The sequence below is a fragment of the Rhinopithecus bieti genome, unplaced genomic scaffold (assembly GCF_001698545.2).
Source record: "Rhinopithecus bieti isolate Rb0 unplaced genomic scaffold, ASM169854v2 scaffold_9899, whole genome shotgun sequence".
In the NCBI taxonomy this organism is placed as follows: Eukaryota; Metazoa; Chordata; class Mammalia; order Primates; family Cercopithecidae; genus Rhinopithecus; species Rhinopithecus bieti.
The window spans coordinates 7,079,320-7,096,360 of record NW_016806979.1 but is presented as its reverse complement, the minus strand read 5'-3'; the positions used below and the strand labels follow the sequence as shown (position 1 = coordinate 7,096,360).

At 53.8% G+C, this 17,041-nt stretch overlaps 2 protein-coding genes across 2 annotated transcripts in view; one reads left to right on the top strand and one right to left on the bottom strand.

Moving 5' to 3' along the window:
* The first annotated feature begins 5,789 nt into the window (after positions 1–5,789).
* On the top strand, positions 5,790–8,919 carry OCEL1 (occludin/ELL domain containing 1). The gene is made up of 6 exons (XM_017879529.1): positions 5,790–5,907; positions 6,284–6,460; positions 6,585–6,790; positions 7,527–7,692; positions 7,943–7,996; positions 8,503–8,919. The coding sequence occupies exons 1-6, from the start codon at positions 5,839–5,841 to the stop codon at positions 8,623–8,625; spliced, it is 795 nt and encodes a 264-aa protein (XP_017735018.1). The 5' UTR covers positions 5,790–5,838; the 3' UTR covers positions 8,626–8,919.
* Positions 8,920–12,875: 3,956 nt separating this feature from the next.
* Positions 12,876–17,041, bottom strand: part of NR2F6 (nuclear receptor subfamily 2 group F member 6) — a gene marked incomplete at its 5' end in the record, with an annotated part of 13,314 nt that continues 9,148 nt past the window's right edge. Inside the window, 2 exons of the mRNA XM_017879573.1 lie at positions 12,876–13,638; positions 16,411–16,977. Coding sequence (XP_017735062.1) covers positions 13,364–13,638; positions 16,411–16,977 — 842 coding nt within the window. The remainder of the gene's footprint in view (positions 13,639–16,410; positions 16,978–17,041) is intronic.

Genomic DNA, 17,041 nt, shown 5'->3' with positions numbered 1-17,041 from the left:
TTTTTTTTTTTTTTTTTGTAGAGACAGGGTTTCGCCATGTTGCCCAGGCTGGTCTTGAACTCCTGCGCTAAAGCGATCCATTCGCCTCTGCCTCCCAAAGTGCTGGGATTACAGGCACGAGCCACACACCCGGCCTCTGCTCATTTTTTGACATATTTTTGTAGAGCTGGGCACGGTGGCTCACGCCTGTAATCCCACCACTTTGGGAGGCTGAGGCAGGCGGATCACCTGAGGTCAGGAGTTCGAGACCAGCCTAGCCAACATGGCGAAAACCCATCTCTACTAAAACTACAAAACATTAGCTGGGCATGGTGGTGGGCACCTGTAATCCCAGCTACTTGGGAGGCTGAGGCAGGAGAATTGCTTGAACCCAGGAGGCAGAGGTTGCAGTGAGCTGAGACCGCACCACTGCACTACAGCCTGGGCAACAAGAGCGAGACTCCATCTCAAAAAAAAAAAAAAAAAAAAAAAAAATGTAGATCATAAGAATGAGACTGAGCCAGGCATGGTGACTCACACCTATAATCCTAGCTACTGGCGAGTCTGAGGCAGAAGGAACCTTTGAGCCCAGGGATTGGAGGCTACAGTGAGCAGCGATCACGCAGCACTGCACTCCAGCCTGGGTGACAGAGTGAGACCCCTACTCAAAAAAAAAAAAAAAAAAAAAAAAAGAGAACCACATTGGCCAGGGCACTGTGGCTCACGCCTTGTAATGCCAGCACTGTAGGAGGCCAAGGTGGGAGGATCGCTTGAGCTCAGGAGTTTGAAGCCAGTCTGGACAACATGGTAAAACCCCATCTCTACAAAAAATATTCCCAGCTACTTGGGAGGCTGAGACAGGAGAATGGCTTGAGTCCAGGAGTTGCAGGATGCAGTGAGCTGTGATCACACTACTACACTCCAGCCTGAGCAACAGAGCAAGACCCTGTCTCAAACAACAACAAAAGGCAGTACATTAATGCCTCAGCAAACAAAATCACAGATGCCGAAATGACAAATTGTACTGTTTAGCCTCCATTACCCAAAGGCTCCTAATTTGAAAAGAAAGGAAATAGATGGAGATTTTCCTCACTTCACTGAACAATCTCAAGCCAAAGGAAGCATCGACTTTAATGGGCAAATACTCAAAATTTCTGCCATCAAAATGAGGAATAGACCAGGCACGGTGGCTAATGCCACCTGTAACCCCGGCACTTTGGGAGGCTGAAAGAGGTAGATCACTTGAGGTCAGGAGTTCGACACCGGCCTGGCCAACATGGTGAAACCTTGTCTCTACCAAAAATACAAAATTGGCCAGGCGCGGTGGCTCATGCCTGTAATCCCAGCACTTTGGGAGGCCGAGGCAGGCGGATCACAAGGTCAGGAGATTGACACCACGGTGAAACCTCGTCTCTACTAAAAATACAAAAAAAATAAGCCGGGCGCGGTGGCGGCGCCTGTAGTCCCAGCTACTCAGGAGGCTGAGGCAGAATGGCATGATCCTGGGAGGTGGAGCTTGCAGTGAGCCGAGATCGCACCACTGCACTCCAGCCTGGGGAACAGAGCGAGACTCTGTCTCAAAAAAAAAAAAAAATACAAAAATACAAAAATTAGACAGGCATGGTGGCACATGGCTGTAATCCCAGCTACTCAGGAGGCTGAGACAGAAGAATCACTTGAACCTGGGAGGCAGAGGTTGCAGTGAGCTGAGATCATACCATTACACTCCACCCTGGGTAAAAGAGTGAGACTCCGGCTTAAAAAACAAAAACAAGGCCTGGGTGCGGTGGCTCACGCCTGTAATCCCAGCACTTTGGGAGGCCGAGGCAGGCGGATCACCTGAGGTCTGGAGTTCGAGACCAGCCTGATCAACATGGAGAAACCCCATCTCTACTAAAAATACAAAATTAGCCGGGCGTGGTGGCACGTGCCTGTAAACCCAGCTACTAGGGAGGCTGAGGCAGGAGAATGGCTTGAACCTGGGAGGCGGAGGTTGTGGGGAGGCGGAGGTTGCAGTGAGCCAAGATTGTGCCATTGCACTCCAGCCTGGGTAACAGGAGTGAAACTCCGTCTCAAAAAAAAAAAAAAAAAAAAAAAAACCTAGGAGAATGGAACGGGGAAGGATGCTCACAGTCACCCTACCTCCATAATTTAACATAGTCTTGAGGTGGTAGTCAGCACAACTAGAAGAAAGAAAGAAATGGGGCCAAATATGGTGGTGCACGCCTGTGGTCCCAGATACTCTAAAGGCTGAGGCAGGAGGATTGCTTGAGGCCAGAAGATAGAGACTAGCCTGGGCGACATAGCAAGACCCTGTAAATAGAATAAATAAAATGCCAGGCATGGGGCTCATGTCTTTAGTCCCAACTACTTGGGAGGCTAAAGCAGGAGGACCGCTTGATCCTAGGAGTTTAAGACTCGACTGGACAACATAGCGAGACCCCATCTCTACCAATAAAAATTTTTAAATGTAAAAATTATCCAGATGTAGGCCACCTGGTGTGGCTCACGCCTGTCATCCCAGCACTTTGGAAGGCCAAGGCAGATGGATCACTTGAGGTCAGGAGTTCGAGATCAGCCTGGCCAACATGGTGAAACTCCGTGTTTACTAAAAAATACAAAAATTAGCTGGGCGTGGTGGCAGGTGCCTGTAACCCCAGCTACTCAGAAGGGTGGGGCAGGAGAATTGCTTGAAACCAGGGAAGCAGAGGTTGCAGTGAGCCATGATCGTGCCATTGCACTCCAGCCTGGGCAACAGAGCAAGACTTCATCTCAAAAAAATAATAATTATCAGCTGGGTGCAGTAGCTCATGGCGGTAATCCTAGCACTTTGAGATGTTAAGGTGGGTGGATCACGAGGTCAGGAGTTTGCGATCAGCTTGGCCAAAATGGTGAAACCCTATCTCTACTAAAAATACAAAAATTAGGCCAGGCGCGGTGGCTCATGCCTGTAATCCCAGCACTTTGGGAGGTCGAGGTGGGCAGATCACAAGGTCAGGAGTTCAAGATCAGCCTGGCCAACATAGTGAAACCCTGTCTCTACTGAAAATACAAAAATTAGCCGGGTGTGGTGGTGCACGCCTGTAGTCCCAGTCACTTGGGAGGCTGAGGCAGGAGAATCGCTTGAACCCGAGAGGTGGAGGCTGCAGGGAGCCGAGATCGCCCCACTGCACTCCAGCCCGGGCGACAGTGTGAGACTTCGTCTAAAAAAAAAAAAAAATACAAAAATTAGCCAGACGTGGTGGCGAGCACCTGTAATCCCAGCTACTCAAGATGCTGAGGTAGGAGAATTGCTTGACCCAGGGGGCGGAGGTAGCAGTGAGCCGAGATCACACCACTGCACTCCAGCTTGGGAGACAGAGCAAGACTCCATCTTAAAAAAAAAAAAAATTATCCAGGTGTGGTGGTGCGCGCCTATAGTTCCAATTATTCAGGAGGCTGAGGCAAATGATCACTTGAGCCCAGGAATTCAAGGCTGCAGTTAGCTATGTTGGCGCCACTGCACTCCAGCCTGTGCGGCAGAGCGAGACCCCATCTCTAAAACAAGAAAGAAATGAGATTGAAAAATAAGAAAAGAAGAAAAATAAGAAATGAGAGGGCAAAATTATTTGCAGATGACTGTATATATGATAGGCCTAAGCAATGTGACTAAAGGTATTTCAATAAAAGAATTCCATAAGCTAGCAAGAGACTTACAGATATTTAAACATTCATTTCTTGTATACTATATATGTATATAGCTTTAAAATGTATTAAAGCATCCCATTTATAGCAGCAATAAAAAAAGATACACTGCCTGGTTACATGAATTTTCTTGACATTTGAAGAACTTTTTTTGGAGTCACTCTGTCGCCCAGGCTGGAGTGGTACAGCAGCACAATCACGGCTCACTGCAACCTCCGCCTCCCAGTTTAAAGTGATTCTCCTGCCTCAGCCTCCTGAGTAGCTGGGATTACAGGTGCATGCTACCATGACTGGCTATTTTTTGTATTTTTAGTAGAGACGGGGTTTCACTGTGTTGGCCAGGCTGGTCTCGAACTCCTGACCACAAGTGATCCACCCACTTCGGCCTCCCAAAGTGCTAGGATTACAGGCATAAACCACCTTGCCCGGCTGACATTTGAAGAACTTCTAAAAATCAACAAGAAAAAAACATTTGCGGGATATAATAGGAAAAGAATTATGAAATAGTTTCTAAATTCTTTCACTCATGCAATAGGCAATATTTCCTGTTTGTTTTGAGACATAGTTTCGCTCTTGTTGCCCAGGCTGGAGTGCAATGGAGCGATCTCAGCTCACTGCAACCTCCACCTCCCGGGTTCAAGCAATTCTCCTGCCTTGGCCTCTCAAGTAGCTGGGATTACAGGCATGCGCCACCACCCCAGCTAATTTTGTATTTTTAGTAGAGATGGGGTGTCTCCATGTTGGTCAGGCTGGTCTTGAACTCCTGACCTCAGGTGATCCTCCCGCCTCGGCCTCCCAAAGTGCTGGGATTACAGGCATGAGCCACCGCGCCTAGCCTTTTTTTTTTTTTTTTTTTTTGAGACAAAGTATCTCAACTGTCACCCAGGTGGAGTGCAGTGGGGCGATCTCGGCTCACTGCAACCTCTGCCTCCTGGTTTCAAGCGGTTCTCCTGCCTCAGCCTCCCAAGTAGCTGGGATTACAGGGGCCGGCCACCACACCTGGTTAATTTTTTGTATTTTTAGTAGAGACGGGGTTTCACTATGTTGGCCAGGCTGGTCTCGAACTCCTGACCTCGTGATCTGCCCACCTCGGCCTCCCAAAATGCTGGGATTACAAGCGTAAGCCACCGCGCCTGACCTGAGTAGTCAATATTTTCAACTTTGAAAGTACACGTGAGGGGCCGGGCGCGGTGGCTCACGCCTGTAATCCCAGCATTTTGGGAGGCCGAGGTGGGCGGATCACGAGGTCAGGAGATCGAGAACATCCTGGCGAACACGGTGAAACCCCATCTCTATTTAAGAAATAGAAGAAATTAGCCGAGCGTGTTGGCGGGCGCCTGTAGTCCCAGCTACTCGGGAGGCTGAGGCAGGGGAACCCTTGAACCCGGGATGCAGAGGCTGCAGTGAACAGAGATCACGCCACTGCATTCCAGCCTGGGCAAGCGAGGCTCTTGTTAAATTTCTTTTCATATAATTGCTGAAAAANTTAATTTTTTGTATTTTTAGTAGAGACGGGGTTTCACTATGTTGGCCAGGCTGGTCTCGAACTCCTGACCTCGTGATCTGCCCACCTCGGCCTCCCAAAGTGCTGGGATTACAAGCGTAAGCCACCGCGCCTGACCTGAGTAGTCAATATTTTCAACTTTGAAAGTACACGTGAGGGGCCGGGCGCGGTGGCTCACGCCTGTAATCCCAGCATTTTGGGAGGCCGAGGTGGGCGGATCACGAGGTCAGGAGATCGAGAACATCCTGGCGAACACGGTGAAACCCCATCTCTATTTAAGAAATAGAAGAAATTAGCCGAGCGTGTTGGCGGGCGCCTGTAGTCCCAGCTACTCGGGAGGCTGAGGCAGGGGAACCCTTGAACCCGGGATGCAGAGGCTGCAGTGAACAGAGATCACGCCACTGCATTCCAGCCTGGGCAAGCGAGGCTCTTGTTAAATTTCTTTTTCATATAATTGCTGAAAAAATGTGTAAGTTTAAATTTGCAAAACCATCCCGTTTTTTCAGACAAACTTGAGAGTCGAGGTCGGAGTCGACCACGTTTCGAAGGTGTGTGGCCACGCCCAGCCAGGTCAGCCCCGCCCCCAGGCCGTCAGGCCCAGCCCCCTCCCGTCAGACCCCGCCCCACTGCCCTGCCGAGCGACCCCGCCAGTCGGGTCCATCCTGCAGTAAATGCACAACCGGGACGGAAGTGCCTCTCTGACGACGGACCCAGGCTCGGAGCTTCAGACGCTGGGACAGGTGACCCGGGGCGGTAGCCAGCCGGACGGCCTTGCAGGTGGGGCGGAGGTCCCGGGGAGCTCCTCGGGCGCGGTTGTCCGTGGGCTCCGCGCGCCCCAGAGGGCGAGGCTCCGGCAGCGCGGGGGTTAACTAGAACAGGTCCCAGGCTGCGCGGCGACGTCAGAGCTCGTTTACATAGCGCTCTTTTGGGTTACGCAGTAGTGGGCGGGGTCTGGAGGTCGCTGCGGACCAATCGCGTGCGTCTATGCAAATAGCAGCCGCGCTGGGGAACTCTGCTCCCGCTGGGTGAGAGTTGGCTGCTTTCGGGCCGTGCTGCCCGCGCGTCCTTTCTCCGTGCGCGTCGCCAGGCGTGTCCTCTCCGCGTGTCCACCCACAGGCCGCCCGCAGACCACCCCCGCCGCGCGCGGGACACGACGCCCCCCGCAGGACCCGCCCATCAGCCCGGAAACCCGCGAGCTGCTTCTCCCGGAGGCCGATGCCCACCCGGGAGCTCCCAAAGATTCGCGGCTCCCGGGGGCACCTGCAGACTCACCCGCCTGGGCCTGGGCCCCCGGTGAGCCAGACCGGGAGGGGGTCCCCAGGCCGGGCCTCTAGGCAAAAGATTTAGTCCCCCCAGTTTGAGGGACTCCGGTTTCCCGACACCCCGATTTAACTCCAAACCACGATTCCTGTGGCAGCTGCAAGGACTGGCGCCTGGAGGCCTCAAAACCAGCGCCCCCCGCCCTCCGTGCCAGCCCCAGCCAGGACCCCACAAGGCAAAGCCGAGGAAGATTGTGTTTGAGGATGAGCTGCTCTCCCAGCCCCTCCTGGGTGCCAAGAACCCTATTGGAGCCATCCCTAAGGGGCATAAGCCTAGGCCCCACCCAGTGCCCGACTATGAGCTGTGAGTGTCCCCCATGTGATTCTTCATGCCTGAGATCAGAGAGGGGCACTGAGGCTGGGGCTTTGACAGTTGAATAAGAGTTTACCAAAGAGTAAAAAGAAAAGGATCCCTTGCTGATCAGTAGTGGGATTGCCCCTGTGAGTAAGCCACTGCACTCCAGCCTGGGCAACACAGTGAGATTCCATCTCTGAAAATAAATAAACAAATAGGCCAGGCGCGGTGACTCACGCCTGTAATCCCAGCACGTTGGGACGCTGAGGCAGGCGGATCAGCTGAGGTCAGGAGTTCGAGACCAGCCCGGCCAACATTGTGAAACCCCCGTCTCTACTAAAAATACAAAAATTAACTGGATATGGTGGCTGAGGAGGGCGGATCACGAGGTCAGGAGATCGAGACAATCCTGGCTAACACGGTGAAAACCCATCTCTACTAAAAAATACAAAAAAACTAGCCCGGTGAGGTGGCGGGCGCCTGTAGTCCCAGCTACTTGGGAGGCTGAGGCAGGAGAATGGCGTAAACCTGGGAGGCGGAGCTTGCAGTGAGCTGAGATCCCGCCACTGCACTCCAGTCTGGGCGACAGAGCGAGACTCCCTCTCAAAAAAATAAATAATAAAAAGACGGAGAGAAAAGGAACATTTTAGTAGGGGCCCAGCATCGACAAAGAAAACAAATTGCACTGACTGGGGAAAGGGTGGGGTTCTTGACGCTCACACTCTGACCCCCTTCAACCTGGTAGTAAGTACCCACCGGTGAGCAGTGAGAGGGAACGGAGCCGCTACGCCGCAGTGTTCCAGGACCAGTACGGAGAGTTCTTGGAGCTCCAGCGGGAGGTGGGGTGTGCACAGGCAAAGCTCAGGCAGCTGGAGGCCCTGCTGAGCTCCCTGCCCCCACCCCAAAGCCAGGTCAGCACTGGGGAGAAAGCCCTGCCCCGCAGTCCTTCTGAGTGGCCCGACGCAAGCCTGTGGGACACCCACTGGATCTAGATTTCTGGGACTTTCTACTCTAGGTTGGCTGGGCGCCACACGACACATGGCTAAGGTCAGCCCTTGAAGTCCCCACTAGATGGGCATTTCGTCTGTCTGAGCTTTAGTTTCCCCATCCCTCCTTGAGTTCAACTCTCACTAAACCCCCTTTCTACTCGTCCCCTTGCAGAAGGAGGCCCAAGTTGCAGCCCGGGTTTGGAGGGAGTTTGAGAAGAAGCAAACGGTGAGTCTTGCATCCCACAGCTTGGTCTTGCACCCCTGAGACTTCTGTGAGGCTGGGGTGCCTGTGCCGTTTTTTTGTGTGTGTTTTCTGTTTTTTTATTTTTTATTTTGAGACAAAATCTCGCTCTGTCGCCCAGGCTGGAGTGCAATGGTAAGATCTCAGTTCACTGCAACCTCAGCCTCCCGGGTTCAGGCGGTTCTCCTGCCTCAGCTGGGATCACAGGCGCTCACCACCATGCCTGGCAAATTTTTGTATTTTTAGTAGGGACAGGGTTTCACCATGTTGGCCAGGCTGGTCTAGAACTCCTTACCTCAAGTGATCTGCCCACGTCGGCCTCCCAGACTGCTGGGATTACAGGCATGAGCCACCTCGCCCAGCTCACCCAGTTGCCTGTGCCGTTTCAAGGAGAGAAAATTGAGGCTTGGAGAATGAAAGGCAGAGGGTTGAGCAGCTTGAGGGCCACAGGGCAGACTGCTGCAAGGACTTCTGGGTCTCACCCTGCCTAGGATCCTGGCTTCCTGGACAAGCAGGCTCGCTGCCACTACCTGAAGGGTAAACTGAGGCATCTCAAGACTCAGATCCAGAAATTCAATGACCGAGGAGACAGCGAGGGCTCTGTGTACTTCTGAGTGCCCCTGCAGATGGGCAGAGGGATGCATGGGGATGCGGGTCCCTTGCTTTGCTTGGTATCTCCTCAGCTTTCCTCTTGCAGCTCTCCCTACCAGGGGTAGCTTTCTCCAGGATTGCAAATGCCTCTTCATTTTGGACTCAGCGCTGACAGCTCCTCCTCCAGGAAGGCCTTCCAGGTCTTCCTCCTCTGGGTCCTCTAGCTCTGACCCTATAGGGACTCCAGATCTCCACCTGTTCCCTGGAAGTAGAGCCTGCTCTCCATCCCAGTGAAATAAACATGTATTAGACACCTACTGAGTATAATTACTTAACATTTCTGATTTCACTCAGTTGTCACACACACACAAAGTTTTTTGTTTTTGTTTGAGATTGTGTCTCACTCTGTCGCCCAAGCTGGAGTGCAGTGGCACGATCATGGCTCACTGCAGCCTCCACCTCTCAGGCTCAAGCAATCCTCCCACTTCAGCCTCCTGAGTAGCTGGGACCACAACCATGTACCATGACGCCCCGGTTAATTTTGTTTATTTTTTGTAGCGATGGGGTCTGTCTCTGTTGCCTAGGCTGGACTCAAACTCGTGGGCTCAAGCAATCCTCCTGTCTCGGCCTCCCAAAGTACTGGGATCACAGGCATGAGTCACCGCACCCAGCCATCACCACAAAATTGTTCCTTCATTTCCAGAGGAGAAACAATACGAGGTTCCTGCTGGGCACCATAGCTCACTCCTGTAATCCCAGCACTTTGGGAAGCCGAGGCTGGCAAATCACCTGAGGTCAAGAGTTTGAGACCAGCCTGGCGAACATGGTAAAACCCCGTTTCTACTTAAAAAAAAAAAAAAAAAATTAGCTGGGTGTGGTGGTGTGTGCCTGTAATCCCAGCTACTATGGTGGCTGAGGCAGGAAAATCACTTGAACCCTGGAGGCGGACATTGCGGTGAGCCAAGATCGTGCCATTGCATTCCAGCCTGGGCAACAAGAGTGAAACTCTGTCTCAAAAAAAAAAAAAAAAAAAAAGGTTCCACAAAAGGGATTTGTCTAGGATCTCTGGGTAGGGTTTGAACCCTTAATGGGGGTTCTCTCTCCCGCAAGAGCCTTAAGTCGCCTTCCAGTTAGAGGCCAACATCCAGCGTCACGTCGTCGGCCAGGCTTGCCGGGGAACACCAGGGACCAAGAGTTTTGTTTTTGTTTTTTTTTCCTGAGAGAGAGTCTCGCTCTTGCCCAGGCTGGAGTGCAGTGGCATGATCTCGGCTCACTGCAACCTCCGCCTCCCTGGTTCAAGTGATTCTCCTGCCTTAGCCTTCCGAGTAGCTGGGATTACAGACACCTGCCACCACACCCAACTAATTTTCGTATTTTTAGTAGAGACGGGGTTTCACCATGTTGGTCAGGCTGGTCTGGAACTCTTGACCTCAAATGATCCGCCCACCTCAGCTTCCAAAAGTGCTGGGATTACAGATGTGAGCCACCCTGCCTGGCTGGGACCAAGAGTTTCTGTGGGTGTAATAATGGAGACAAGATCGCTAGAGGACGCCAGTCTTGGTAGGACAGCCTTCTGGAAGATCCAAGGGATGCCATGCTCGGGTCCACCTAAAGGGAGTGGGTTCAGCCTGGAAGCCCTGCAGGCTATGAACGCACCCCAGACAAATGGATTCCTCCATTTTTTTTTTTTTTTTTTTTGAGTCGGAGTCTTATTCTGTCGCCCTGGCTGGAGTGCAGTGGTACCGTCTCGGGTACCGTCTCGGCTCACAGCAACCTCTGCCTCCCAGGTTCAAGTGATTCTGCTGCTTCAGCCTCCTGAGTAGCTGAGATTACAGGCACCTGCCACTGCTCCCAGCTAATTTTTGTATTTTTAGTAGAGACAGGGTTTCACCATGTTGGCCAGGCTGGTGTTGAACTCCTGACCTTAAGTGATCTACCCACCACCTCCGCCTCCTCCCAAAGTGCCGGCATTACAGGCATGAGCCACCACACCCAGCTGGATTCCTCCATTCTGTCTCCCTGGGCACTTCGTGACAGCAGCTGACCCCAGGCACTGTGTGGGCACATCCATATGCATGGCCTAGGGGAAGAGCCTTCCAGTGTCCGACCCATCCTAGGCCTGGCTGTGACGGGTGGGGCACAGGTGGAGCCGGTCTCCCCATGGGGGCCATGTAACAGCAGACCAGAAGTGTCCTCTGAGTGTTAGCCTCCCAAGGGAGCCACAGGGGACAGAAGCAACCAGGAAGACCAGTTACATGCAGGGAAGACTGTCAACCACTGAGCCACCACGATTGTCCTCAAGAAGGCCCTAGTCTGGGGAAGATAGCCCTGAGTCCAGTAACAGAAGGCTGCACAGCAGAGTCTTAATAGCCAGGGAGGCTCAAGATCTCTTCTTGCAGGAAGGGCCATGTGGGTAGGGTTTTGTAGGAAAAGTAGGAGTTCGGCAGTCAGGCCTTGGACAGACATCCAGATTTCTGGCCTGGGGCCAAACAGCAGGACAGACACCATGGTCTCACTCAACCCTCAGATGTCCCATGCATTGGATAAATGGGACCTTGCTGTCCAGTTTGATTGTAGACATGGACCCACTCACTCACGGGACACTGTGGGAAACCCTGGCCTAATGCAGAACCCAGTGCAGCCTTCAATGGGAACCTGGTGTCCTCTCCATCCCGCCCCTGCCTCAGTTCCCTTCTGGGAACATGCCCACGAGAGACCCTCACTGACTCCACAGGAGGGGCCTAATCTCCCATCTTCCAAGGCTGTCTTCAAGATGGACATGGGGAGACTGGGGACCATTTTGGCACACTGGGGCTGCATAAGGGCTGAGCACTGGCCCGGCAAGCAGCGTGACAAGACTTGACTTCTTCCCTTGGTGTTTTCAGAAGGGCATCTTTTTTTTTTTTTTTTTTTTTTTTGAGATAGAGTCTCCCTCTGTCGCCCAGACTGGAGTGTAGTGGTGCAACCTCAGCTGACTGCAACCTCCGTCTTCCAGGTTCACAGTGACTCTTGTGCCTCAGCCTCCCAAATAGCTGGGATTACAGGCTCCTGCCACCATGCCTGGCTACAGAAGGGCATCTTTGATGGAGGACTTGCCTCTGCGTGACAGGACATCAGTGAGAGGTGCCACCCCCACCACCATTCAGGCCCTTTCTCTCTACCTCCTTACAGCTCTGGTGCTCAATTCCACAGGTGCCGTTCCCACCACAGAGCGGTGCCACAGACTCCCGAGGCTGGGACGGGAGAGTCCCTGGTACCCCACATGATTCCGTATCACCCAGTGAAGCCCACATTTCAAAGTCTTGGCCTTCTAGGTCCCTGCCTCCCAAACCTCAATCTCTGAAACAGATTTTTAGTTCCATGTGCGAAAAAAAAAAAAATTGAAGTCAGATTGACTCAGCCACAAAAGGGGGACAACTGAGTTCATAGAACTAAAAACACCTAAGGGTTTCAGGTATGGTTTGATCTAAGGGCTCCAAAGGCATCTTGGGAAATTGATCTTCCATCCTTGGCTCTGCTTTAATTAGATTCTCCCAGTTCCAAATCCCGCTGTGGAATCTCACTGGCTAGTTCGGAATCTCAGGCCCTCCATAAACCAGTCGTCGTGACCCATGGAATGGTGGTCTGATTGGCTGGCCTGAAATCATGTGACAGGACTGGCCTCAGAGATTTCTCCCAAGGACATCAGAGCCCAAACAGAATTAAGGGCCTGGTGGCTTATGCCTATAATCACACCACTTTGGGAGGTCAAGGCCGGTGGACCACCTGTCAGGAGTTCGAGACCAGCCTGGCCAACATGGCAAAACCCCATCTCTAATTAAAGTACAAAAATCAGCTGAACGTGGTGGTACACACCTGTAATCCCAACTACTCAGGAGGCTGAGGCAGGAGAATTGCTTGAACCCGGGAGGCAGAGAGTAAGAGCCGACCGAATAAAATAATTAAGTGAAGATAGGCATGGTGGCTCACGCTTGTAATCCCTGCACTTTTGGAGGCCAAGGGCAGGGGTGGTGGATCACCTGAGGTCAGGAGTTCGAGACCAACCTGGTCAACATGGTGAAACCCCATCTCTACCAAAAATACAAAAAAAAAATTAGCTGGGCATCATGGTGGGTGCCTGTAGTTCCAGCTACTGGGGAGGCTGAGGCAGGAGAATCGCCTGAACCTGTGAGGCAGAGGTTGCAGTGAGCCGAGATCGCACCACTGCACTCCAGCCTGGGTGATGAAGTATGACTCTGTCTCAAAAAAAAAAAAAAAAAAAGACCAGGGAGGCTGTGCAGGTAGGAAATGTCTTTATTATTGGCCTTGATTGAGTCATCATGTAGTGTCTGACATAGATTACGTGTCCAGAGGATCTGCCTGGCACACGCTAGCTACCCCTGCCCACTGGAGCGGCCCCTCTGGCCCAGACGCCAGGCCTTTGTCCATCATGCCAGGGAAGCCAACCCTACCATCCCACAAGTTCATGCTTGGGGTGCGGAGGGACAAGGCTGTCCCAGGATTGGATCCTCCATCCCTTACCTCCATCCTGGCCAGGGGTTCTGGGGAGGACGAGGCTGAGGCCTGGATGATCAGTCTCTTTTTGGTTTCATGATCATTTAAAAAACAGAAAAGACAAACATTTCACAGTCTTTAAAAAATAGAAGTCTGAGGAGAGAAGCTAGGGTCCTGGGCCCCGGGAGGCCCTTCGAGGCCTCAGCATTCCCTGTCCCTTGAGGTCTGTCTGCAGGCCTGGCCACAGCGCACGTGGCCCCGTCATTGTCACTGGCCTGAGCCATAGGGCCAGTTGAAGGTACTCCCCGACAGCAGCATGTCTCTGATCAGTGTCTCAATGGGCGTCTTCCCCACCAGGCGCATGAAGAACAGCTGGGAGATGAGGGAGGCAGGGACCGCGCGCAGGGCGGGCAGCCGCAGCAGCAGGCGCCCGAAGCGCTGGGGCTGGGACGGGTACTGCGCCCGCACGTACTCGGTGAGGGCCACCTGCGCCTTCTCCTGCAGGCTTTCCACGTGGGCCGGGTCCGAGAGGCCACAGGCATCTAGGGGGACAAAGGCAAGTCAGACAGGGTGGGAGACAGCCAGAGAACACAGGGCCCACAGGGGTGACTAGGGGATACCACTTGCAACTGTGGGTAAGAACAGGGGGCTGGGCGTGATGGCTCACGGCCACAGTCCCACCACTTTGGGAGGCCGAGGCAGGAGCATCATTCAAGACCAGCCTGGCCAACATGGTGAAACTCCATCTCTACTAATAATTAAGAATAATTAGCCCGACATGATAGCATGTGCCTGTAGTCCCAGCTACTCAGAAGGCTAATGGGAGGATCGCTTGAGCCTGGGAGGTGGAAGTTGCAGTGAGCCGAGATAGTGCCACTGCACTCCAGCATGGGCAACAGAGGGAGACCCTGTTTCTAAATAAATAAATAAATAAAATTAGCCCAGTGTGATGGCACGTGCCTATAGTCCCAGCTCCTCAGGAGGAGGCTGAGGTGGAAGGATCTCTTGAGCCCAGGAGTTTGAGGCTACAGCGACCCATGATCATAGCACAACCTGGGCGACAGAGTAATAAGACCCTGTCTCCAAAAAAAAAAAAAGGAGACAGGAAGAGGGTGATGGGACCCTGGGATGCAAATGCGAATATCTAAGGCAGTGTCGATCCTCCAGAGATAGGGAGGTGTTCTCATCTAACCAGTGACACAGTGACACAGGGGTGCAGGCAATGATGTTTCAAGGGTGGCTGGTGCCCAACTGATGCCTTTGGCAGGGAGACAGGTTCTAATTTTTTTTTCTTTTCTTTTTTTGTTTTTTTTTTTTTTGAGATGAAGTCTCGCTCCCAAAGTGCTGGGATTACAGGCGTGAGCCACCGCACCCAGCCTAATTTTTTTCCTTTAAGATGGAGTCTTGGCCGAGGCGGACAGGTCACGAGGTCAGGAGATCGAGACCATCCTGGCTAACACAGTGAAACCCCGTCTCTACTTAAAAATGCAAAAAAAATTAGCCGGGTGTGGTGGCGGGCACCTGTAGTCCCAGCTACTCGGGAGGCTGAGGCAGGAGAACAGCGTGAACCCGGGAGGCGGAGCTTGCAGTGAGCCGAGATCACGCCACTGCACTCCAGCCTGGGCGACTGAGCGAGACTCCATCCCAAAAAAATAAAAAGACGGAGTCTCACACTGTCCCCCAGGTAGAAGTGCAGTGGCACGATCTCACTGCAACCTCCGCCTCTGGGTTCAAGTGATTCTCCTGCCTTAGCCTCACGAGTAGCTGGCATTACAGGCACACTCCACCACACCCAGCTAATTTTTGTATTTTTAGTAGAGACAGGTTTCGCTATGTTGGCCAGGCTGGTCTTGAACTCCTGATCTCAAGCAATCTCCCCACCTCGGTCTCTCAAAGTGCTAGGATTACAGAGCCAGCGGCCTGGCCAAGGAGACAGGTTCTAAGGAAGCTCACAGGGAAGGTGGGGCTGGGAAGGAAATTTGATGAGGAAGACAGAGCCCAGAAGGGCCTGCGGTGTGAGAGAATGTGGCAACCTCTAGAGAGACCCAAGACGATGGGAAGCCAAGAAGAATCTTCTGGGAAAACAATAAATAAAGCCATATTTATTGATTTTCGAGACGCAGTCTCACTGTTGCGCAGGCTCGAGTGCAGTGTGGTAATCAGAGCTCACTGGAGCCTGGAACTCCTGGGCTCAAGCGATTCTCCCAACTCTGCTTCCCAAAGTGCTGTGGCTACAGGCCTGAGCCACCTTGCAGGACCAAAACCATTATTTATCAAATGAAAGCCACCTCCCAGAGTAGCCTGGTTCTGGTTCCTAGCCCCAAAGATACCTCTGATGGGATCTAGGGGCTTCCAGTAGGTGAAAGAACTCCCAGGAGACACGCTGGAAAGACCTTTGTCTAAAGGCATGGTGGCACACGCCTGTAATCCTAGCACTTTGGGTGGCTGAGGCAGGACTGCTTGTGCCCAGGAGTTCAAGACCAGCCTGGGCAACATGGTGAGACCATGTCTCTACAGAAAACTTTTAAAACAAAATTAGCCAGGAATGGTGGTGCACGCCTGTGGTCCCAGCTACTCAAGAGGCTGAGGTGGGAGGGACGATTGCTCGAGCCCTGGAGTTCGAGGCTGCAGTGAACTGTGTTCGGACCATAGCCTGAGTGACAGGGTGAGACCTAGTCTCAAAAAATAGAACAAATAAAACAATAAAGTGGAAAAAAAAAAAAAGCTGGCTGCACCGCCAGTCGCTGGAATACAATAGGGCTACCACTGCTCATAGGGCTACCACTGCTCGATAGTTGATGGTTACTTAAGTTCTGGGGATGCCCCGCCCCTCAATGGGAGGGGCCTCCGAGCCACGCCCCTACCCAGATCCCTGCAACCCTGGCGACCTGCAGGTTGCCCTGGGAGCCCAGGGATCAGGCAGTGGGGTGCCTGAGGGGGCGAGAAACAGGGGGTTAGGACCGTCCCTCCCACGTCCCCCCAACTTTGTGGTATCAGTGCTCACTGAGCGTGAAGAGACCTTTGGTGAGGGAATAGGGGTCTCAGGGAGCCTGGGAACAGGAAGAGGGGTCTGGGGTCCGGGGTTCAGAGTTCTCCAAGAGTGTTGGAATCACGCAATGGGGGTGTCACTGTGTTACACTGCTTACATCACCCCTCTACGGCCACCCATGAGCGTTCGCTCACGGCGCTTGCAGGGCGCCAGGCCTAGGGAGCGAGCGGGGCGCTATGGGGGCCGGAGTCTGGGTCCAGGCTGCCCTCCTCCTAACCTCCCTTGGGTCCCCCCATCCCGCGGCCCCCTTCGGAGCGTGACTCACCGGGCGTGAAGAGCGCGATGGCCTTGAGGCAGCCGTACTCGGCCGAGTCGACCTGCAGGCGGCCCAGCTTGTCCACCTGCTCCTGGAAGGCCCGCACCTGGTCCATGAAGGCCACGGCGCGCTCGGCGGCCATGGGTGCGGCGTGGAGGCCGGCGGCGGCCAGTAGCGGCGCCGTGTGCAGGGGCAGCGCCGCCTGCGCCGCGTTCAGCACGAAGAGCTCGCTCCAGCTCAGGCGCAGCAGCGCCACCTGGTCGGCCACCGGCAGCTCGGGGAAGAAGGGCGCGTGGCGCGCCCACTCCACGGTGCTGAAGAGCAGCCGCGCCGCCAGCTCGCACACGTTGTCGATGCCCAGCACCGCGCCCGCCGCGCCACCCCCTGCGCCGAAGCGTCCGGCAGCCGCAGGGTAGGGCTCAGCGCGCAGCAGTTGCGCAATCAGTTCGGACACCGGCTGCCCCGGGAAGAGGTCTCCGCCGCCCGCCACCGCCGCCAGCGCCGAGCCCGGGGGGCTGCCCGAGGAGGTGGCCACAGCGCCAGGCAGCGAGTGCGGGATGCGGCCGCGCTGCACCGCTGCGGGAGGCAGGGACAGGAGGGACATGCGGGCGGGAGGGGAGGCGGGGGGGCGGTTGGGGGG